This window comes from Macrotis lagotis, chromosome 4 (assembly GCF_037893015.1).
Source record: "Macrotis lagotis isolate mMagLag1 chromosome 4, bilby.v1.9.chrom.fasta, whole genome shotgun sequence".
Taxonomy (NCBI): domain Eukaryota; kingdom Metazoa; phylum Chordata; class Mammalia; order Peramelemorphia; family Peramelidae; genus Macrotis; species Macrotis lagotis.
Genome location: NC_133661.1, coordinates 88,167,136 through 88,192,562, shown reverse-complemented (window position 1 = coordinate 88,192,562; position 25,427 = coordinate 88,167,136). Strand labels below are relative to the sequence as shown.

Below are 25,427 nucleotides of genomic sequence, written 5' to 3'. Positions count from 1 at the left end.
TAATTTCAAGAGGGACAACTACAAAAAGGATCTCATGTAGGAGTCTGCAAGAAGCAGAACAATATGAACATAAATCAACAAGTATCTGTCAAACATCTACTAAGTTACAAGTGCTTATTAAGCACAGAGAATAAAAAAAGATAAAAGGGAAACCGTTCCTGCTCTCCAGAAGCTTACATACTGTGGGGGAGATAACATGTGTGCACATATATACATGTACACATGTGTATATACATATATATCATTGTGTGTGTGTGTGTGTGTGTGTGTGTGCGTATATACAAAATATTTCCATCCAGAATGGATGACTGAGGATGGGATGATCAGTCAGGAAGACAAGAAAGGCTTCATGGAAAAGATGGAGGCAGAGCCTTAAAAGGAAACAATGTTCTGAGCAAGAAAATAAGGAGGGAATTAGAGGAAGAGTAAGACTGCTGCTCTGCGGGATGGTAGAGTGCAGAAAAGGGCTAATATGCCAGAAGGCTGGAAGGGGAGGGGAGGGTCTGCAGGGAAGAGGAATCTGTCTTTGAGTCCAAAAGTAAGAGGGAAACATCGGAATTTACTGAGTAGGGGGATGACAGAGCAATCTTGAAAATTAGTAAAATGCTGGCCGCTGTGTGGAGAATGAATTGGAGTTAGGAGAGAATGGAGGCAAAGAAATCAACAAGGAAGCCATTACAACAGAACAGGAAAATAAGGGCCCAGTCTAGCATGAAAAGAAAGGGAAGGAGGACTTAGAAACAATAACATTTGATAGCTAACTGACTGTGGTATGAGAATGAGGAATCAAAGATGAAATCAAGGTTCTAGGTGATTAAAAGAAATAGGAAAAGTTAATAAGGATAATTTTGTGGGGAAAGATGATGAGTTTTTAATATGTTGAGTTTGAAATGAAATGTCCAACGGGCAGTTGAGATTGTAGAACTGGAACTCAGAAGAGAGAAAAAAAGATCTGAGACCCAAGAGAGATGTATATGGAGATAGAGATAAAGCCTACAGAAGATTATAGGATCATTATAAGAGAGGGGTACCCAAGGGTAAACCACATCTTAGCTGAGGGTGGGGATAGATGATGATCTAGCAAAGGAAATTGAGAAGGAAAAGACCCAAGGAAAAAACCAAAGAGGAGAAAAATTACATTTAGAACAGGATGGTTCAACATTATTAAATGCTAAAGAAAGGTTAAGATGTATGAAGATTTAGAAAATGTCATCAGGTTTGACAGTATATATAGCTCTCTCTATATATGTGCATCAGAAACATACATACACTCCAATATAATGTCCCTTGAGTCATTAAGCTAAATATTCCTGTCTTTTCATCAGTTGATCAACTGAAATCTTACAACATGATTTCACAAGTTTCATCATTCATGGTCATTAGTTTATCAGTATCTTACAATCTGGCACCACCCTACCTTTCCAAACTTATTGAATACTGATCCACTCACTCTACAATCAAGGTGGCCCACTTGATATTCTTTACACAAAAGCCTGGAATGCACTCCCTCTCCCATCCCTTACTCTTCCCAGAAGCTCTAGTTTTCTTGAAGCACAGCTCAATACCTTCAGATAAGCATCTCTCCACCAAAAATCAAAAATCATATTTATTCTGAATAACTGCTATCTGTGCACATTAGTTTCCCCACATAATGTAAATGCTTTGAGGGCAGGGAATGCTTCATTTTTGTCTTTGTATCCTCTGCACCAAGCATAGGGCCTGTTACACAGAATAAACTTAATTCTCAAAATATGGTTCTAAGATTTGAGCACATTATTCCACATATGGCCCTGCTAGTTTATATTAGGATCAGCATTCTATTGTGCCTTGTTTTGGACACTAAGCTTCTTTATTGTTGCCTAAGATAGGGTAAGCTAGTTTTTTGAGCTGTAATATCCTATTACTGACTCATTTAATGGATTAAAGTCCTCTAAAATTCCAACATCCTTTTTGCATAAACTGTTGTCTAATTATGTTTTCCCCATCCTATACCTGTGGAATTGATTTTTGTGAATTCAACTATCCAACTTTAAGAAGTTCGTATTAATTTCTATTTAATTTCATCTTATTTAATTTGGCCCATCATTCCATCCTGTAGAGATCTTTTTGGATTCCAATTTTGTTATCCAATGTATAAGTGATCCTTCCTAGTTTCATATTACCTACCATTTCATAAGCATATCATCATTCAAAACACTGATTAAAATGAAACGAAATAGGACCAAAGACGGTCATGGGACCTTCCATTAGAGACCATCTCCAGGATGACATCAATCCACTAATCACCACTCTTTGGGCTTGTTTGCTCAAACAGTTCCAAATTCACCTGACCATACTACCATCCAGTCCACATTTTTCCATCTTGTCCATAAGGATAGCATGAAAGACCTTGCCAAAATGCCTTGCTGAAATCCAGGCCTATGGTACTCCCCTGATCTACCAGTCTAGTAACCCTGTTAAGAGGAAATAAGATTAGTCTAGCATAATTTGTCCTTGATAAACTCCTGTTTGTCTTGCAGAGATCACAAAAAAACAAGGTTACAGTAAAAATTGTTATACAAAATTCATTTAACTTGACCCCAAAAATGCACAAAATGAAATGTTAACATATTTAACACCTCAAATTATGAATTTGGGTATTGTATTCAAAATCAGTTACTTATATAGCAAAAATATAATATTCTTGAAGGATTCTCCTTATGCTTATGCTTACTGGTTAAGGTTGAGTGATGCCTACTTTACATACAAGAATTAAAAAAAACTTCAAGATGTGATGGGAACATATGCCAAATATGGAAAAATAACATTATAAATTCTTCAAAATTATAAATACAATGAAAATTTGGTACTTAAAAAAAACACTGTAGGTAACAATTAGGAACATAATATCATCCAGCTTCAGGGGAAGAACAAAGGAACACACAGCTTTTATCTTCATTACAAAGGAACATACAGCTTTTACCTTCATTACTCCAAGTCCACTTTTTAAGGAGTCTTAGTCTTGCTAATCAGATGTGTGAATAAAGAACAAAAAAACTTTTACAGTCATTTTGATCAATTCCACTTTAAAAATGCAATTTATGGTTAACAATAATAAGGAAATACAAATATTTATTATTTATTTAGTGTTATATTTATGTAATGTTAAAATAAATGGAAAGTACCTGGTATTCTAGGTGCAAATGTAAGTAAATTAATCCCTACTAGAGACCAAACTAGGGATACTTTCACCTGAGAAAAAAACAGCTGTTTGGGAGTTGTGCAGTAGTCAAAACTGTAGATACAGTCACATAAGGAAAGGGGGGCAACCTGTTGCCCTGGAAGTCCAACCTCTGACCTCATAGGTATTGTAGGGGAAAGGCAGGCACCAGAAGGGTGCCATGATGATGAGATTGGAGGCTATTATGCCACATGGCAACAGGCCAATCATCACTATGGGGAGGAAATCCACTCCTCTAGATCTGCATATCCTAGGACAAAGATTCATTTACTCCAGGCTAATCAGAGCTCTGCACAGAGACAACCATAATTATATGTAGCAGAGTTTACATAACAGTGATAAGCAGAAGAATTCAACATTAATATTCAACACTGATTTTAAAACAATTTGTTTAAAGCATTGTTAAGTACTGGGGAGTTTATACACTATAGTAGAGATGATTAGACATGTATTCTCCTTTCTTAATTCCAAGTATGGATAAGGTTAGGGTATAACAGAGAAATGTAGCATGCTACTTTTTAAATAAGTTTTGCCTACTTACTCTCTTTAAAAGAATTTTAAAATTGTTACCAAAAGAAAAGCTATGAAGCACACCTAACTTTTACCCTTGAATCACTAAACTCCTAACTAGGAGTTATTAATTTTTCAAAATTAATATCAAAAGTAGAATATCCATGTTTATGTATGTAAAATCAACAGATTGTACTGAAGGCAAATTTATTAATTCCTAAAGAATAATCAAATATGATCATTTAAAGATTACTTTTACTATAGCAACAAATTATACCAAAATGAACAGATAATTTCAGGTTCTCATACTGCAGGGAGATATGGTCAAGTAATGATAGGAGATAAAAGAAACTTGAATCTTCATAAGGAATTAATTTAAAAAAATTCTACTCTTCACAATGTGAAAGAGGAAAAAAAACCTTTGATACTATGAATCTGAGAATTCAGAAAACATAAAATAACCATGATATGAATATACTTATTGAAAATACCAAAAGACAAACACTGAGGGATCAATTTAATCTAGCAGAATGAGAGGATCAAAGGGAGTTGAGTCTAATAATACCTCAGAAATCAATAAACAGAAATACCAAAGAAAAAAATACTAAAAAAAAAAGAGCCAAAATTTTTAAAAAAGCAGAATTCTAGTAAAATAAAATATCAATGTTTCAGCAAGAAACATCATCATCATACACAAATTAGTTAAGAATCTGGACTGGTTTGAAAAACACGACGGATTGAATAAGAGCCCTTGAAAAGAGTAAGAAAAAAAATCACAGAATATTGTGAAGACCAAATACTTGTATAAATGCTTATATAACACTATGTAAATGCTAAGTATTATCATCAACATTTAGTCCATTTACATTTTCTATTACAATTATTTTAACCTAATCATTCTTTTGGTAGAAAACATCTTTATCTTTTTATTATCATTCATTCACTTTAAGCAAAGTTACTCTATCTACTTTTGATAGCTAGGTAACTTCACTTTTGTGAATCATCAATGCTTTATTCTGGAATACATATAATCTCCCTTAAAAGAATAAAAGCTCAGGGACTTTTGTTTAATAAATGCTTTCTGCCTGACTAGCATTTAGCATACATAGCACCAGACATGACAGGAATTTAATGAAGGTTTTATTGGTCACATTTTGCAGATGAGAAAACTAAGGTTCAATTAAATGACTTGCCTTGGATCATAGTAAGCATTTGGGTCAAGATTTGAACTCAAATTTTCCAAACTGCCTCCAATACAAAAGTAATAATTAAAAAGTACATTCAACAACACTTTGCGGGCTTAGAGGAAACACATTCAATCCAGAATGATCTAAAAAAGATTTTTTAAAAAAAGTAAAATGTACTGTACAAAAAATGTTCATAGCAGCTCTATTTATGGTGGCAAAGAAATGTAAACAGAGAGAATGTCCATCAATTGGGGAATGGCTTAAGAAATTGTGGTAGATGTATGCAATGGAATACTATTGATCTATTAGAAACCAGGAGGGATGTGAATTCAGGGAAGCCTGGAAGGATTTGCAGGAACTGATGCTGAGCGAGATGAACAGAACCAGAAGAACATTGTACACCCTAACAGCAACCTCAATGGACTTCCTCATACCAAGAGGGCAACAATCAGGCACAATTTTGGGATATCTGTGATGGAGAATGCCATCTGTATCCTGAGAAAGAATTGTGGAGTTTCAACAAAGATCAAAGACTTTCTATGTACCTTTAATTTTTTTTTTTTGGTAATGCAATGGGGTTAAGTGGCTTGCCCAAGGCCACCCGGCTAGGTAATTAGGCCCCAGGGCCAGCGATCAGTCTGCTGGGCCACTCAGCTACCCTACAGCACTTTAAAGAAGAGGGACAGAGTGAAAGGAGAGAGAAAATATAGTGTATGGTAGTAGGGAAGTACGAATGGAGGGAGTTGAGATCAGAAATGGCAACAGTGGAAAATTATGTAAGTAGCTTTTGTGATGGACTTATCCTAAAGAATATGATGACCTGCAACAGAGCTGGTGGTGTTGGAATACAGAGTGAAGCACATTTTATTATTATTATTATTATTTTGGGGGGGAGTTGGATGGTTGGGTGTCTGAGGCCAGATTTGGACCCAGGTGTTTCTGACTCCGGGGTCGGTGCTCTGTCCACTGTGCCACCTGGCAGACCCTATTATTATTATTATTATTATTATTATTATTATTATTATTGTTATTGTTATTATTATTTTATTTTGGTTTTTGCAAGGCAGTGGGGTTGGGGGTAGCTTGCCCAGGGTCGCACAGCTGGGCGATTGTTGGGTGTCTGGGGCTGGATTTGGGCTCTGGTTCTCCTGAATCCAGGCTGGTACTACATCCATTGTACCACCTAGCTGCCCCTATTATTATTATTTTTTTATTTTAATTTTTTCCTCTTTATTGAACATGAGGGTCTATATTTTTTGGGGGGGAAGGGGGTATTATATTTACTCTTAAACAAGAATATTTTAGTAATGTATTAAAAAAATCATTTGTACAAAAATAAAAAAGTTTTTGAGTCTGCCTTGGCAATTAGACTCCCAGGTATTTTATATTGTCTGAGGTTACTTTGAATGGGATTTCTCTTTCTAGCTCTTCCTGCTGTATCTTGCTGGTCATATATAGAAAAGCTGAGGATTTATGAAGGTTTATCCTGCAACTTTGCTAAAATTGCCAATTGTTTTCAGTAGTTTTTTCGATGATTTCTTGGGATTCTCTAGGTATACCAACATGTCATCTGCAAAGAGTGAGAGTTTTGTCTCTTCCTTCCCAATTCGAATTTCTTTTTCTAATTGCTGAAGCTCACATTTCTAATACAATATTGAATAGTAGTGGTGATAATGGGCATCTTTTTGTTCCACCCCTGATCTTATTGGGAATGCCTCTAGCCTCTCCCTATTGAATATAATGCTTCTTGATGGTTTCAGATAGATACTGCTTATTATTCTAAGGGACAGTCCATTTATTCCTACACTCTCTAGTGTTTTTAGTAGGAACAGGTGTTTTATTTTGTCAAAAAGTTTTTCAGCATCTATTGTGTATAATTGTATATATTATATTGTACATATTGTACATAATTTCTGATAGTATAATAAATTATATCAACAACAAACCTAACAGTTTCCCTAATATTGAACCAACCCTGCATTCCTGGGATGAAGCCTACTTGGTCAAAATGTATTACCCTAGTGATAACTTGTTATCATTTTGCTAAGATTTTATTTAAGATTTTTGCATCTATATTCATAAGGGAGATAGGTCTATAATTTTCTTTCTGTTTTAACTCTTCCTGGTTTAGGTATCAGCACCAAAAAAAAAACATGGATGCTTATAAAACAAACAAACAAATAAATAAATAAACAAATAAGTGTGATTTAAGTTGTTATGCTACTGCCAAATCAAGAAAAAGTTAAGAAGTGAACAATGGGGGCGGCTAGGTGGCACAGTGAATAGAGCACCGGCCCTGGAGTCAGAAGTACCTGAGCTGAAATCAGGCCTCAGACAGGTAATCATTACCTAGCTGTGTGGCCTTGTGCAAGGCACTTAACCCTATCTGCCTTGCAAAAACCTAAAACAAAAACAAATTAAAAAAAAAAGAAGTGAGCAATGTCAAACTCAAACCAGAAATCAGTAAAGATATGACATTTACACAAAAAAGATTCTAAAAAAAAATGATAGCATTATTTATCTTTACTGCATATGCAATTCATCCTTTATCACAAAATATATTAAACTTTACAGTTTTGTAAGAAAGAGAAAAAGTATCAACCACATTAGAAAATTTCAACATCATTACAAAAATGACTCTTGTGGCAGTAGGTACAACTTCATTAACACAGTCCAGGTCTTCACTTCTGGCCCTCTGGTCATATTATATTGGTGATATGCCTAGCACCCGATCACAAGAAAGATAAATTGTCTTTGTGGTAACTACTACCTAGTCTGAACTAAGCAAGCACCCTTCACTGATAATTCATTGACCAGATATCCAATGTAGGTCACAAATGCTCACCAAAAGGGCAGGCCACTAAGCTCTAACAGAAGTCTCAACCTGGAGAGAGCAAAATTCTAGTGTCAGAGAATTTCCAAGTCTCAGTGCTGACTGGGCCAGAAGGACTATAAAAAAATGTAGCTATGATTTGCTTAGGACCATCAAGAACATTCAATCTTCAATCAAGAAGACTTCATTTTTTGTGTATCTTTCAAATAAAGCCTATGACAGCAAACCAACCATGAAAACTCCATTGTATAAGGTCAAAACAAACTTTGAAACAAGTACAAAGATAAGGATAAATTCAAAAGACGATAAAAAAAATCACGAACCTAAAATCACAAACTGAATTTAACAAATCTGCATAGCTAATTTGTGGGGGGAAAAATAATCCAAAAGCTGATTGTAGAAGACTAATGAAACTAGTAACAAAAAGAGAGTAAAACCAAATTACAGATATAAAAGACCAAAGAAACAATGAGATTCTCATCAATACCTATTAAATGTCTCTTGTATTTTGAGGTTCTTAGTCATTCAGAAAGCGTGAAGTGCATGCTGTATCTAAAAGACAAGAGTGGGGTGGCTAGGCGGCACAGTGGATAAAGCACGGGCCCTGGAGTCAGGAGTACCTGAATTCAAATCTGATCTCAGACACTTAATAATTACCTAGCTTGTGTGGCCTTGGACAAGCTACTTAACCTCACTGCCTTACAAAACTAAAAGACAAAGAGTGACCCAGGGCCTAATCTTGGAAAGCTGGCATTTTAATCAGAGGAGAAAATATATCATATAGTGCAAAGAAAATAGATGCAAGGAAACTAGGAGGGAAGAGAGAACACTGGCAGTTGAGGGGAAAGGAAAGCCTTCATGTACAAGGTGACAGATGAGCTGAATCATGAAGGAATCGAGGGAGTCTAAGAAACAGATTATAAGAGAGTGTGTTCCAATCATGCAGAAACCACAGATGGAAAAGTAGGGAAAGGGAAAAGCCTCATTGTGGGTGAACTGGAAGGCAGCTGGAGGTCAGGTGGTAAAAAAAGCCTTAAATGCATACTCTTAAACATATGTGTGTGTATGTATTTATATATAATCTCACATCTTCAACTGCATTTTAGAAAACTCAAACTGGATATCCCACCACACTAAACTAATTTATCTTTCTTCCTAAACTCTCCTCTCTTCCTCTCTTCCCACCTCCCAGTTAGCTAGGCTTATAACTTGCTTCTTTCTCATCATCCAAATCCAATGCTTCCAAATCCTATTGATTCTCAACATCTGACCTGTATATTCCTTTCTCTACTTTGATACACTGTGGTTGCCATTTAGTCGGTTTTTCAGTTATAGCTGTATTTTCATGGGTCCAAGTGGGGTTTCTTGGCTAAATACTGGTGTGTTTTACCATGTTTTTCTCCAGTTCCTTCTACAGATGAGGAAATTGCCTGGGTCACATTGCCAATAGGAGTCTGAGGCTAGATTTCAATTCTGACACTGCCAAAAACCAAATGCAGGCTCTCCTCATACTGGCTTATTATAATAGACTTCTGATTGTACTCCTTGCCTTAATTTTCTCCCCCACTCCAGTCCATCCGCCACTCAGATGACAAATTGATGCTCCTAAAGCACAAGTCTATGTCACCTTCCTACTCAATTAACTTTTGTGACTCCCTTAAAAGGTAAATTATAAAACCATCTACTTGTTTTTTAAAGCTTTTTAAAACCTAACACTCTTTCGTATTCTGTGCATTTTCATTGGTTGTCCTCTGCTATACACTACCAGTAAAAATCAAGGAAAATTGATAGAAAGAAGAATACTCTTACAATGACAAAATTAATAAAATCTGGGGGTTATCAATCTATGAAGGGAATAATCAAAGTGGAGTGAATAGAGAGCCAGGCTTTGGAATAAGTATGATCTAGGTTAATATTTTGCATCTGATATGACCACAGACAAGTCCAAGTCACAGATTTTCAAGGCTTACTGGTAACTCTTTTTAAGACTAAGTAAATAGAAGAACCTTTAATGGTAAAAGAATTTCCACACTAATGAAATTATAATCCTAATCAAATAAACATTCTATCTAGATATACAAGAGACCCACGTATAAAGTCAACTTTCAAAATAGCATTAAACTAAATCAAGAAAAAACTAAATATAGGGATAGTGTTTGTTCATAATTATCTCAAGCAGACATAGTAAAAAAAAATCTTAATATTTCTTCAGTTACCAGGTTTAATGGAACACTAATCAAAATATAAGTCTATTTCACAAGATTAAAATGAAGTTACAATAAAGTCCCCATAAAAAAACAGATAAGCAAAGAAAAAAAGTTATAAAAGCACAGCTAGTATGCCCAAACATAAAGTATTATTATCAATCAATAATTTTCTTTAAAAAAGAAAAAAAACGGAAGCAGACAGCTAGATGGTGCAGTGGAGAGTATCATCAGCCCAAGAGTCAGGTGGACCTGAGTTCAAATGAAGCCTCAGACATTTACTAATTGCCTAGCTGTGTGACCATGGGCAAGTCACTTAATCCCATTGCCTTAAAAAAATAAAAAAAGGAAGCAAAGATCTTATTTGGCATTAAGAAAAAAATCAGATACAGATGAAAAATGAAATCAGGAAAAATAAAAGTTAATGTATAGAAAATGTTGCTGTGTTAAATCCACATTTAAAAAAATATTATGGAATTTTATCTACCAGTCGATAAAAAACTATTGTAAAGATAGGTGATCTAAATACTTTAAAAGTCATTACAGAAAAGAATATTTGTTTCAACATTGGAGAAATGGAGAACTTTAATCAGAGAATAAGAAAAATCAATAGATCTAAAAAAAATTTGCACAACAAAAATAATCTAAGATAAATATCAACATTCAAAATGTATATGGAGGGGCAGCTAGGTGCAGCAGTGGATAGAGCACCAGCCCTGAAGTCAGGAGTACCAGAGGTGAAATCTGGCCTCAGACACTTAATAATTATCTAGCTGTGTGGCCTGGGGCAAGCCACTTGACCTCATTTGCCTTGCAAAAACCACTAATAATGATAATAATAATGAAAGATTGACATAAGCTTACCTTTTCAACCCAAATCAATTTCACTTTTTTTTTCCCACTCCAACATTGATGAAATGTAGAGTAATTGAAATTCACTCTGGAAATATGCTAATTGACTCCAAAAGGCCATGGAGAGACTTTCAACTAAAATTGAAAAGTCCTACAGAGGTCTGCAAAAGAAAACAATCACAAATTAAGATATATCCAGAAAAAGTTTTAATATATTCACAAATAACTTAGCATATTTAGGTATAATATATCATTACAATGTTTTATAGAAATACTACCATTACTATCAACTGATAAAAACAAAGCAACAAAAAAAAAAGGAAAAAAGCAAAAGGCATACTTCTAATTGATGGGGATCATGTTATATTCTTCTATATGTATGGCAGTTACTTGTGTATAATAATGATGATGATGATGATAAGAAATAGTAATAATAGCATTCATGTAGTGCTTTGAGATTTTAATATGCTCTTGAGACATTTCAATCATGACCCCATCTGGAGTGGTGTCATTTCCTACTCCAGCTCATTTTACAAATGAGGAAACTGAGGCAAACAGGGTCTCACACCTAATAAGTATATGAGATTGAATTTGAGTCATCCTGATCTCATGCCCAGAACTCTATCCACTGCACCACCTAAGCAATTAACTAATATTACCCTATTAGATCTTCACAAATCTTGAGGGGTGATTGCTCTTATTATCTCTATTTTACAGAAGAGAAAATTGGGGTACACTAAAATTAGTCAATAAACATTTATTAAGTACCTCCTACATGCCAGACATTGCGCTAAGTCTCACAAATAAAGATAGTCCCTGCCCTCAGAGTTTATAATCTTATGGTGGGTAAGGCAACATGCAAGAATAAATCCAATGTATGAGAATGATGGAATAACATGATGAATCCTCTCCTTAACCCTATCCTCCAGTCAGAGGATCAGATCAGACAAGCAAAGGGGACTAATGAATTATAAGTACTGAGGTAGACTGTACTCCAAAGATTAATTTCCTACAGGATGAAGGCAGGCTGGAGAGGTCCAAAGGACTACAAGCAATAGAGTAGGAAATGGAAAAAAGACTGTATTGAATCTCCATAGATCACGTCCAAGAGGAGCAAAAGTTAATATATTTTCCCAGTCAACTGGCAGTAACTATCTCAAGTGAAATTTGAACTCGGGTCTTACTGACTCCAGGTTGAGAACTCTCTTTAAAGCAGATGTTAAATGAGTATTTGTATAGAGAAATCACATCTATCTCCATAGTCCTTTTATTTCATAATTATTACTAAATACAATTTTTTCCTTTTATTGATAAGTAGTAAATATTTGGCAATAATATTTAAAAGATGCTTTAAAATTCATAATATATTTTACATAGTTTTGAATCTCACCTTCAACTGTAGACTGAAGCCATTCTCTGGCATAAGGAAGTCTCTCCAGAGAATGTAGAGTACCCTCGCTTTCTACAATTGGGTTCTCATGGAGTCATAATCCCTGAGTTTAAGTGCAACTATCAACAAGTTAAGTCCTTTTATGTCTAAGGAGGGGGCTGTGGGCTAGCTGGAGATGTCTCTTAATGAGTTTGGATGCAATGTGAAAACGATGGAAATCAGTTCAATGCAAAATTTTACTATAAGAAATGGGAAAGAGGGACAAGAAGAAAGAGAAAAGGGGATCTGATATTCAATCCTGGCATACATGGTATATAGAATACAACTCGTTTTAGGGTGGCCATGTGTTGAGAAGAGACACTTGTCTCTTCTGCACGAAAAGACACGCTCCAAAGATGCCCCTATGAAAAAAGAGGTTCTTGGTTTGATTTGAGGTGTCTACCCCCAGTGACCAATTAGCAGATCTGAGGTCAAAGCACACTAAAAATAAGCTAATAGCTGACAAAATAATATTTTGGGGCATATATCTATACTAACCTTAGATAAATACTGTTGATATTGTTTCATGATATGTGCTGTCATTTTATAGCCTCTGAAGGGGATACAATCATGATGTCCTCAATTCCATCAGGCCTAATCTCATAACAATGGTTTCCATGAATAGATTTATAAGCTATGAAGCCTCCCTTAGTAAGCTTCCATGGGTAGTCTCAAGACTACAAGGATATATCGTATCACACACACACATACCTGTGTGATAGGTATTTGACAGATGGAGAAACTAACAGAAAGATTAATTGTGTTTACCATGGACAACTAGCAATTAATGCTGAAGGCAAGAGCTAAACCCAGGTTTTCCTTATTCCAAGTCTAGCACTTGAATCATTACACCACACTATATCTCACTCTATACTAAATGATGAAAAATGAAAATTCTTATATTCAAAAATTTCACTAATAGGGGAATAATAAAACACGTATACAAATAACTATCTATATAAGTTAGAATCTGATGTTAAGTGGATCATCAGGTGAGCTATCAATTTAATTGATAGAAGAATTTAAATTTTTAAGCAAGTTTTCATGATTATTTACATTATAGTTATATACATTATATATATATATATACACTATACATATATATATAGTTATATACATGATAGTCAAGTACTTATATATTCAAGAAGTGGGACAAACTAAATTCATTTTCCAAAACATTGATGAAAAGCATCTCTGTTAGGTAAATGAGAATCAGGTATGATGGTGCATTTTACCTAGGCAGTCCCACATGCTCAAACAGTCAACAAACATTATGTGCTTATTATCATTATTTGCATGGCACTTCATAAAAATGCAGTGGACAAAAAGAAATGCAAAAATGAGTCTACTTTCAAGAAGCTCACATTCTAATTGGGAGACAAGATCACAATTAGGTGCCCTCTCCTATGGATCAGATTGGATCTAATCTAAATCCAATCTGTGACTTTGAGCCACAAATCTTTCACATACAAACTTCCTGGTCTGTTGGCCTCCTCCTCCCCACTTGCACCTCCAAACCCCTTCCCTGGGTATCCCCTATCCTTTCTTTTGTAATACCATCTTCTCCCAGGAAATGGTCTTGTATGTATTCTGTGTTATTTAAATTTCTAAGTACCTGCAAACATGTACCCCTAAACAAAGAGAATAGAACTGGGGGTGGGAGGCAGTAGTTTTGCTTCTGTCTTTGGGGCAAAAACAGTTTTGCCTTTGTCCCCTCCTAACACAGCTTGCAATCCGGCACATATTGTTTAATCAATACCAGTTGAACTGACAGGAATCTTTGCTTTCCTTGATGTAAGAGCTTCTCTATGATATAAAATGTGCTTGCTTTTAAACACATCAGTCTCAGCGATTTACTGCGGTAGACAATTCATGACTTTTTGTTCCACCTATATTAAAGAACTAGCTAGGATGGAATGCAGAAAAAAGACATCTCTCTAGTAGGGTTCAGAGTTAGCGCTCCTCTGGCATATCCTTGAAAAGCTGAGGATCCTCTCCAATCATAATGCAGAAAGGGAGCAGGACTTTTATACGAGGAACAAGGAGAGAAGCAGGGGAAGAAAACACATTTGACATCACAACTACATCCGTCTCAAATCCAAATCACATTACACTATTACGGAAAAATATTCTGGACTGATTATTCAAAAATGTACATTCAATTCACAGGTGGACATCATGAACGTAACCCTTCTCTGCTCCCAGTAACACTTTACAAGTTAGGTCTAATTAAAAGGAAAACAAATGGAGAAAATTAAGGGAACTCACAGATAGGAAATAAGGAAGCTTTAGTTCTTCTACTCATTAGTTATCTGCTCATATTCTCACTCTCCTTCCCTTTCAGGTTCCTCCTGCCACATTTGGGAACGACAAATTACCAAAGGGCAGACAGACGGCCGTCCCCGCTAAGCTAGCAAGTCAAACCGGCATTTATTAATTTAAAGTGGAGTAGAAAGAAGATAAAAATCACGGATCTATTTATCTTCCAGCAACTGCGATGCTTCCCTGGGCAAAACCACAGGCTGGAGGCACCTGACCTATAAAACGCTTCATAAACGTTATCTCACTTTTTTCCGAGCTCTTATCGCCCTCATTTCACCTAAGAATATTTTTTTCTGAACAATTCCTTCCCCGCCCAGTTTCTCCCGGGGAGCTGCTCTTTTTCCCCTTTATTTTTCTCTGCGGATGCCCGGGGCCCGGGGCCCGGGGCGGCGGAGGCGACTGTCCGAGTTCAGAGGCTGGAGGCGCGCGCCGGCGCGGGCTGGGTCCCGAAGGCAGGGGAGGAGAGGCCGCGGCTCCACGGCCGCGGCTCGCGGCTCCACGGCCGCTACCGGCTTCCTGAGGAGCCCGAGGGGCGCGGCGCGCTCCAGCCCGCAGCCACCTGTTGGGCGGGCGGCCCGGCGGCCGCTCCTCCGCCCCGCGCCGGGATGCTCCGGCTCCGTCCGCCAATCTCGGCGCTCTCCGGCCGCTCCGAGGCGGAGCGCGGCCCCCGGCGCCGGGTCGTGACCTCTCACCCTCGGGGACCTCTCGGAGGAGGCCCCGAGCCGCCCCCACCCCCGCCCCGCCGCGCGCGCCCCCGCCCCCGGCGGGCCCGGCCGCCTTCACGCACCTCTAGACACCCGCCTCGAAACAGCACCGTCGTCGTCGTCGTCTCCGCCGCCGCCGCCGCCGCCGTCCCCGCCTCCGTCGATGTCTTCGTCACAGTCGTCGCCGCCGCCGCAGCCGCCATGTTTGTTGTGTCTCAGCTTCCCGCCCCCTTCCCCCTCCCCCGCTCCCCCCCCCCCCCCGGCCTTCTCTCTTCAAGTCTCGCGTGAACGGCGGCCGCACGCGCTTCTAAAAGCCTCCGGGGAGGGCGCGGGAGGGGAACCGAGCGGCGGCTCCTCCTCCCCGGATGTCCCCCGGGGCCTCCCGTAGGAGCCGCCGGGGGCGGGGCTTGGGGCGCGGTGGGTGTGTGCGGGGCGGGGCGTCGGGAGGCCCCGCCCCGCCCCGCCCCTCTGTCCTTTCCATCTCGGCCCCGGCGCGGACTCGGCCGGAGGCGGATTCGGCCAGGCGCGGACTCGGCCCGACGCGGAGCCCGGACGGAGATGGCGGCGGCCCGGCTGCTGCGGCCCGGCGGAGGCGGCCTGGTGAGTTCCCCGGAGCCGCCCGGCGCCGAGAGCCCCCTACCGCGCCCCGGAGCTAACGGGCCGGCCCCGTCCCCGCGACCCCGTGACCCTTCACCCCGTGACCCCTGCCCCCTGCGCCGGGTCGCCGCCCCCCGAAACAGCGTGAGCCCCCCAAAGTCTGCCGGAACCGCCAAAACGGGCCTTCTGCTCCTCCAAAAGATCCCATCCGATCCCCGGACTCCCAAAGCCTAGCGCCTGAGCCCCCCGGAACATTCCAGAACGTTCCCGCCGGAACACCTCCAAACCATCCAAATCACCATCTTTCTCCCTAAAAATACCACCTGACCCCCGAAAATCGCACTTCCCACCGCCCTGCCCCTCCCACCCCCACCAGCCCCTGCAGCTGTCACCACCGCCAGCGCCTCCCCTCCCATGTACGACCCGCTTCGGGGTTCAGCCGCCTGGTCCCCCCTGCCAGGGAAGACCCCAATATCAGCCGGTGGGCTGAGCCCCGAATTCCTTGGGATGCATTCCTGCATATCCCACTGTAGTTGCAGGCCTGCAGGACTGATGGGTTTTCCAGATTTCTAACCCCGGTCTCCCTCTGCAGAAAGGGGAAGATCTGCTGGTATTTCAGAGTCCAGACAAACCTTGCAAAAACAAACAAACAAACAAAAGCACAACCAAAGCAACCAGATTTTTAAAAGGAGCTTAGAGTTTTCACAATGATTTGAAAATGGTTGTTTAGCAATAAGCATTTTATTATGAGGAATTAATGCAGTGCCTATTGGGAGCATTTTTCTCCTCCTGCAGCATTCCTGTTTTTATTACCAAGAGGAAGAGGTTTCTCCATTCCTTCACAAGCTACAGAATCACTGTTTTAATTTTCCAGGTATTAAGATGAGGAAATTGATACCTCTAGATCCTGGAAAGAAAGGAACCCTTATAATTGCCCAACGATTTTCCCCTCCTTTTTTTTTTCTCAGCTGACTTCTCCAGCCTGGTCTAGACACAAATGATTTCTTAAGATTCCGGTTTTTTCTTTCTCTCAGTGGCCAGAGTATTTGATATCCCAAGTCTTCCCAGCAACACATTTTTTCCTCCTAGTACTGGCAGCTTGCCTCCTGGCAAAGAGAATTACACCTGACATCTTAGAGGTCGGTCTTTGAATTCCAAGTCTTTTTAACCTTGTTGTGTTTCCTACCTCCCCTACCTCATCTGTAGAATTGCGCATTCTAAAGCTCCTTCCAGCTGGAAGGACAAAGCTCAGCCTCTTAGTTTCCTTATTTGCAGTTTTTTCATTCCCTTGTAGGACATTTGCATTGCCCAGCTGCTGGGCATGCTGTGAGGCAAGCACTGAGGGACAAAGTCTTCTACTCTACCAGTCCAAATCATCCTCCCCTAACCTCTTTAAACTTTGTGTTTTATTGATATTGCCACCATCCTCCCAGGCTTTTAACTTTCTTTTTTTTGCAAGGCCATGGAGTTAAGTGACTTGCCTAAGGTCACATAGCTAGCTAAATATTAAGAGTTTGGGGTTGGATTTGAACTCAGGTCCTCCTGACTTCAGGGCAGGTGCTCTATCCACTGCACTACCTAGCTGCCCCAGGCTCTTATCTTTTAAGATGATTTTTAGATACTTCCTTCCCACCATATCTCATCCAAGTTGTCTTCTAAGATCTCTCCCAAATGTCTCTTGTAATTCATTAGTGTCTGATTTCTTAATAACCCTCTTGGGGATTTTCTTGGCAAAGATACTGAATTGGTTTTCCATTTCCTTCTCCAGCTCATTTTACAGATGAGCAAACTCTGGCACATGGGATAAAGTGTTTTACCTAGGGTCACACAGTTGTTAAGTGTCCGAGGCCAGATGCGAACTCATGAAGACAGTCTTCCTGACTCCTGGCACTCTACACACTTCACCATCTAGCCCACTCTTTGTCTCCAGGACAGTAGTTTAGACCTTCAGTATCTGTTCTCTTTTAATACCCTCATACTGCCAGAAAAATCAGAAGTGCTAAAAAGTCATAGCTTGGGTAACTCCAAATTCAGTATTACTGCTCTACCTCAGGGTAGGACATTAAGGTTAAATTCTTCTCTTATACCAGTTGTTTCACCATAGACAGGTTACTTCATCTAGTACCCTTTAGTGGCAGAAAAACAAATTTACTAGAAACCTTTGTTCAAAGGAACTTACTAACCTAGAGCTCCCTGAGTCACTCTTCTGGACTCTTCCCTCTCTTCTCTTTTTCTTGGCAGAGTCCCTGCATTTAAGAACTTTACCTTCAGAGGACAGAGCCAAGATGGCAACAGGAGAAGAGCCTCTCTTAGGTGATCTCTCTATATTTCAAAAATCTTAAAGTTATGACTCAAACTTAATTTTCAAGAGTCAGAACCCACAGAAAGATCCACTGAGGCAATTCTCCAGACCAAGGTAACCTGGAAAATAGTGGAAAGGTGCCGCTCCACAGGGTTAAAGAGGAAGCCCACCAGAGTGAAGAAACTTCAACCTCCTGGAGGCAGCCCCAGGGCACCTGGGAGCCATAGCTCTTGACAGTGGGGGCAGTTTTCTGACCTGCACCCTGGGGAGCACTGGGCACAACTTGGAAAATCAATAGAGGGGATTTCTGCCAGAGGGAGCTCAGAAAGCCCAGGCCCTCAGGGCAGTTGCTGCAATTAGTGAGGTCAGTTGAGCAGCAGCAGCCCAGATCCAGGAAATGGAAGGAGGCTTGGAGCCAGAAAGCAGGAGCCTCCTGGCAACTAAGCCTTACGTGCTCAGCCCACTGAGGGTAGGGAAATGGAGAGAGACTTCAAAGGTCTGTCCTCTGTACCTGGAACAGGACTCTGGGGCTCTAACCACATTCAGATCCTGATCACAGTCTGGCCCCCCCACAATAGAACAGCTCCCCCCACCTCAGACCAGGAGGGAAGTCAGAGCTTCACACACTGAGATCCTTTGGGGGGGGGTGTCCCAATAATACAATAATACTCAAAAGCTCAGGAAGTACCCCAAAACTAGGCACAAGCTGGGGAAATGAGTAAACAGAGGAAAAAAGAGGAACACCATTGAGAAGTACATTGTCTATGATCCCAAGAAGGATCAAAATACTCAATCTGAAGATGAGGAAGTATGAGCTTCTGCAACTAAAGACTCCAAGGAAAATGGAAATTGGGCTCAGGCTATGACAGAGCTCAAAAAAGATTTTGAAAATCAAGTAAGGGAGATAGGAGAAAAATTGGGAAAAGAAATGAGAGATGCAGGGAAAACATGAAAATGAAGTTAGCAGCTTAGTCAAGGAGATCCAAAAAAAAATGCTGAAGAAAATTGCATGTTAAAAACCCACATAGGTCAAATGGATAAAACAGTTCAAAGTTATTGAAGAGAAGAATGCTTTAAAAAGTAGAATTGGCCAGATGGAAAAAGAGATAAGAAAGCTCTCTGAGGAAAGCAAATCCTTCAAATGTAAAATGGAGCTAAAGGAAGCTGATGACTTTACAAGAAGTCAAGACACAATACTTCAAAACCAAAAGAATGAAAAATTAGAAAAAAAGGTGAAACATCTCATTGAAAAGACAATTGATCTGGAAAACAGATTCAGGAAAGATAATTTAAAAATTATTGGGATAACTGAAAGTCATGATCAGGAAAAGAGCCTTGACATCATTTTTAAAGAATTCCTAGGGGTGGCTAGGTGGTGCAGTGGATAGAGCACCAGCCCTGGAGTCAGGAGGACCTGAGTTCAGATCTGGCCTCAGACAATAATTACCTAGCTGTGTGGCCTTGGGCAAGTCACTTAACCTAAGCATTTGCCTTGCTAAAACTTTAAAACAAAAAAGAATTCCTACAGGAAAATTGCCCTGATATCCTAGAAGCAGAGGGCAAAATAGAAATTGAGAAAATCCACCAATCTCCCCTGGAAAGAGATCCAAAAAAAGAACTCCCAGGAATATTATAGCCAAGTTCCAGAACTCCCAAGTCAAAGAGGAAATATTACAAGCAGTCAGAAGGACACAAGTCAAATACCATGGAGCTGCAGTCAGGATCACATAGGACTTAGAAGCAAGTACATTAAGGGCTCGTAGGGCTTGGAATATAATATTCCAGAAGGCAAAAGAGCTCGAAATGCAACCAAGAATCAACTACCCAGCAAAAATGAACATCTTCTTCCTGGGAAAAAGATGGACTTTCAGTGAACCAGAGGAATTTCAATTGTTCCTGTTGAAACAACCCGAGCTGAACAGAAAGTTTGACCTTCCAATACAGGACTCAGATGGAGCATAGAGAGGAGTAAAATATGAGGGACTTGATGATGAACTGCATGTATTCCTGAATAGAAAAATGATACTGATAATAGTTACATAAAACTTCTCACTTAATAGAGCAGGTAGAAGGAGCTTTTATAGATGAAGTACAGGAGAGAGCTGAATTTGAAGATATATTGTAAAAATGGAGTCAATGGCTAAAAGGGAAATGTACTGGGAGTAAGAGAAAGAGGTAGAATGGTCTAAGTTATTTCACATAAAAGATATATATATATATATATATATATATATATATATATATATATATATTTACAATGAGCTATTGCAATGACATGGAAGGGGGGAAGGCGAGGGGGATTGAGGGAATATTCACTCTCATCAGAGGTGGCTTGGAGAGGAAACAGCATATATACTCAATGGGGTATAGACATCTAGAGTAAAAAGGAGAGAAGGGGGCAGGGGGAAGGGGGGGATATGAGTAATAGAGGAGAGGGTAGATCATTGGGGAGAGTGGTCAGATGTAACACATAGTCTTTTTTACTTCTTTCAAAGGACAGGGTTTGAGTGGCCTGTCAAGGACCATGGGGCCGGGTGGGTTGCTGGGTCTCAGGGGTGGTACGTGGACTTGGTGCCTCTTGGTCCCAGGGCCAGTGATCAGTCTGCTGCACCACTCAGCTACCCTCCAGCACATTTTAGAAGAGGGACAGAGTGAAAGGAGAGAAAAAATATAGTATATGGTAGTGGGGAGGTATGGATGGAGGGAGTTGTGATCAGCAACAGCAATGGTGGAAAAATATGGAAGTAGCTTTTGTGATGGACTTATAAAGAATGTGGTGTTAGAACACAGACTGAAGCACATTTTTTTTCTCTTTATTTCTCTTGAGGGTCTATATTTTTTGGGGGGAGGGGGAATTATGTTTACTCTTAAACAAGAATATTTTAGTAATGTATAAAAAAATGATTTGTACAAAAAAACAAAAAGAAAAAAAACTAGAAAGAAAAACAAATAAGGAACAATACTTGTTGTCCTACAGAGTTTTGACCCGGCTCCTCTTCTCCCTCCACATTACTGTACTAATGATTCTTAAATTTACCTATCTAATCCCAACTGCTAATGGAGAGCAATTCCATCATCCCACACCCTCAGACTTCCTCTCTGTGTGTCAACCAGACCTGTTAATTAACTCTTACCCCAACCCCCTCCCAACACCAATATCTAAATTGGTGCTAAGACCCTCCAGACTTCACCGCCAACATCTCTGATCTGTTTCACATTACCTCATCTCTGGTGGATTTCAGCTCTCCAGTGACCCCGCCCCCCCCTCTGACCCTGCCCCATCCTGGCACAGAACTTGAATGCAATGGCTGTTGGGGTTCTGCCATCTTAAGTCTCTCTACTCTTGTCCATTCTCCACTCAGGAACCAAGGTGATTTTCCTAAAGCCCAGGTCCTACCATGTCACTCCATTATTCAATAAACTCTTGAGGCTCCCGACTCCTCTGGTGATCAAAGCCCTTCATAATCTTAACCCACCCAAGCACCACTTTCTTCGTCTACCTCACTCTCTTACAGGTACTCTTCAAGATAGATTCACTAGCTTCTTGGCTGTTCCATCAACAAGATACACAATGTCTATTCTGGACATTTTCTGTGGTCTGGAATGTCAGACCATGATGTGCCTTCTCTGTCTCTTAGCTTCCTTCAGACCCCAATTAAAATCACATCTTCTACAGGAAGCCTCTTCTAATCCCTCTTAATTCTAGTTTCTTCCTTCTGTTAAGTATTTCCTGCTTACTCTATGTATAGCTTGTTCATTAGATTGTGAGCTCCTTGAGGGGCAGGTACGCTTTTGTCTCTTTTTGTGGCTGCAGCATTTCTGTATAAAGTATGTGCTTAATGGTATCTGTCCTGTGTTCTAGAACAGGGCTGTCCAACCCTACTTTTAAAAGTTTTCGTTGAAACAATAGACAATATATTTTGATTAATCATTTTAGTGAGAGCTGCGTGGTAGCTCAGCTTCATTTACTCAAGCATTCAGTAAACCCATGGAGGGGCAGCATAAAACCACACTGGGCGGTGTGGCTTGTTGGCCCCGTTCTAGAAGATGATCATGAGAACCAGGAAGTGATGCCATAACAAGCTTGTGAGATGGATTTGAGTGAGGGGGTGCTGTGCTAAGTCACCAGCCTCTTCTGGAGCTATCGGGGTCCAGGGGCCCCTTTATGGATCAGGACAACTGGAGATGGATGAGGGGCAATCAGGGTTAAGTGACCTGTCCAAGGTCACACAGCTAGTAAAGTGTCATGTCTGGGGCTGGATTTGAACTCAGGTCCTGACTCCAAGACTGGTGATCTCTCCACTGAGACACCTTAGCCACCCCAACAAGTGTTTAGTGCCTGGCTGACATAAAGCTAGAAATTAGTAAAAGGGAGGGGTGTTGGGAAAGACTTTTAGTAAAAAATGGGATTTGAGTTGGACCTCAAAGCAAGTTAGGAAGATCAGTAGTCAGAGCAGAGGAGGGCATGTCCTACACATGGGAAGCAGCCAGAGAATTCCCCAAGCTGAGGGATGGATGGTCTGATTCATTAAAGACCCAATATCACTGTATCAAAGAGTTCTTGGTGAAGAGTAAAGTATAAGAAGACTGCAAGTCTGCAAAGGTAGCAGGGGGTGAGGTTATGAAGGCCTGTAAGCGCCAGTGCATTCTGCATCTGCTCCTAGAGGCATTGGAGAACTCCTGGAGTCTTGAGTAGGGGAATGACCAGATGGACCTGCGCTTTTGGTGGCTGAGTGGAGGAGGGATTGGAGAGGAAAGAGATGGCAGGCCGGCAGACCCATCAGCTGCTATGTAATAATCCCTGTGTGAGCTGATGAGGTTCTGCGCCAAGGGGAGAGCAGTGTGCAGAGAAAAGGGGCTGCAAATGACACCTTTGCAACAACTTGGAGATGGGGGATGGGAGAGTGGAAAGAAATGGTAAGGAATCCTTGGGAACTGCTAGGGTGGTGCTGCTCCTACAGGAATAGGGAAGGCAGGAGGGGAGAATTTAGAGATGAAGAACAAGAGGAGAGGGAGGACTGAGGGGATGACAGAACTGAGTGATGGTTTATTTTTATTTTTTAGGCATGTTGTTATGGGAATTTTTTATTTCCTTTTATTCCTTCTGCAACTTTTGGTTAACATTGTATCACATGAAAAGTATAAACATTTAATTAACAGTGGCAAGCATTCCTTAGATAAGAAGCCAGAGGAAAGTTCAAATGTCCCTGTTTGGTGATGTGTAAATCCTTCCCCTCATCATCGGCCAATTTGTGAGATTATTTGCCTCTGGTGTCCATCTGATTCACCCAACTCTACACCACTCTAGGCCTCTACACCCAGAAGCTGTAGCACATGCAGCAACCACACCCAGTAAAGCTGCCTTGGAAGATGCTACACCAGGTTGAGGGTGACCGATAAGGCCTCAAACTGTTGATGAGTTAGAAGGATGAAGACATCCTCAAGACAGAATCTGTGGATGAGACTAAAGTGGCTGAAGTAGATCCTTCGAATTTGGTCAGACAGTGAAGACACATCAAGGTCATTCACTGCACCCTGGGACATTGTCAATTATCCTGACTTATCTCACTACTGGACTTCAATGACTAGAATAGAAAGCACGGCTGATAACTTGGTGCAACTCTGCCTCATACTTAAATCCAATTCACTCCAGAAGCAAGACATCATCCCACGATTTATGAATCCACTAGTTGAATCTGCAACTCTGACTTATTTTATCTATAATCTTTAACAAAATTTGTTTCCTGAAGAGATGTATAAGATTATTACTCTTTTTAATTAAATTTGTTCAACTTTCTGACATTGAAGGAAAAAAAAAAACTTTACCTTTGGAAACTAGAGGCCCTTGCTTCATTTGTACTTGGTTGGAATAGACTTGAATACTGATAAATTAAAAATAAACCAGTTTCCTCAGCTAGGAAATTTAAAGGACTGTTCTGTGTTGTCATATCTTTTAATGCCATCTAGAATTTTAAGTTAGCAAAAACAAGGTCATTCTTCAGAAAGTGTCCTAGTTTAGGTAATAACATCTTATGAAAGTTTTTGCCTTTTCAAGTGTATGTTGGGACATAGATAGGGATACTGCAGAGATGTAAACTTTTCCTTAATTGCAATGTTTCATGAGAATTGGTCACAAAATTCAGTGGGTTTATCTAGTCATTTGTATTGTAGCAGTGCTTAATCACTTTATTTGACTTAGGCAAAGGATTTGAACAGTTATCTTTTTTCTGAAGCCTGATATAACAATATTATTGAGCCAACATAATATTGTTTGACAGTTTTCCTCTTCTCACTGTTCTCAAACACTGCCAGGTATTTAGTTCTATGTTTTAATTCTAGATCTTAAGCATCTCTCCTTTGTTTTTCAGTACTGGAATTTTGAAAATCATACTTCAGAGTTTTAGCTAATGCAATTATGTAGTTTCCTCATCTGTAAAATGATCAGGAGAAGGAAAAGGCAAAACCACTCTAGTTTCTTTGCCAAGAAAAACCTAAATGGGATCATGAAGAGTTAGACATGATTGAAACAACTCAGTAAGTTAGTAAGTACCTGAGATTTGGACTCAGGTTTCCTGACTTCAGTCCTATCTCTCTATGCACTGCCCCACCTAATTGTCCCTTACCAACACACTGCTTTACAAATTATTGAAAAGTACCTCACCATCTCCATTATTTTCCTTTATTGAAAAATTACTTTGTAACCACCTAACCCCCTTTTTGTGCTGCTTTTGTATTTTTTTCCATCCTTGTTACTATTTGTCTGTTTTCTTCTCTTCCATCATTCTTTATCTAGCACCCATTTTCCAATTATGTTAGCCAGAGGCCTTGTTTTTCATAGCTCACATCATGGACTATTAAATTACAGTACTTTATGGTTATGTGGACCCTTTTTGGAGATACAGGATCACTGATCTTCAAGATTGGCCCTGGTGCTAGCTCCTCCAATGTCCTGGTTTTCTAAATATTGAGTAAATAAGGTTTGACAGTAGTAGTAGTAGTAGTAGTAGTAGTAGTAGTAGTAGTAGTAGTAGTAGTAGTAGTAGAGATGTAGGTCCAAATAGTGTCCCAGGGCCTCAAATTCTATAATACTACTACTACTACTACTACTACTACTACTACTACTACTACTACTTATCTTCATCTGTGAATTGGGGATAGTAATACTCTACCTATCTCATGAGGTATTTGTGTAGAAAAAGCTGTAAGACTTAAAACACTACAAATATCTCAACTGTTATTTATATACAGGAAATATTTGTAATTGGTG

The 25,427-nt window shown here is 39.9% G+C and overlaps 2 protein-coding genes across 6 annotated transcripts in view; one reads left to right on the top strand and one right to left on the bottom strand.

Annotated features, from left to right (window-relative positions):
• The window catches only part of IKZF5 (IKAROS family zinc finger 5), a 36,107-nt gene extending 20,598 nt beyond the window's left edge, over positions 1–15,509 (bottom strand). Inside the window, exons 1-3 of one of the 4 annotated variants that reach the window (XM_074233432.1) lie at positions 14,504–15,065; positions 12,734–12,829; positions 10,819–10,967 (exon numbers count right to left, since the gene is read on the bottom strand). The gene's annotated coding sequence lies outside the window, so the exon portion shown is untranslated. The other 3 variants (XM_074233430.1, XM_074233431.1, XM_074233433.1) reach the window with 3 other exon arrangements.
• A 213-nt stretch (positions 15,510–15,722) lies between these two features.
• Positions 15,723–25,427, top strand: part of ACADSB (acyl-CoA dehydrogenase short/branched chain) — a 45,778-nt gene continuing 36,073 nt past the window's right edge. Inside the window, exons 1-2 of one of the 2 annotated variants that reach the window (XM_074233429.1) lie at positions 15,831–15,861; positions 18,100–18,171. Coding sequence is in view for 1 of the 2 variants with exons in the window: in XM_074233428.1 (XP_074089529.1) it covers positions 15,820–15,861 (42 nt within the window). In the remaining variant the exon portion in view is untranslated. Of the gene's footprint in view, positions 15,862–18,099; positions 18,172–25,427 lie in introns of both variants that reach the window. The other variant, XM_074233428.1, reaches the window with a different exon arrangement.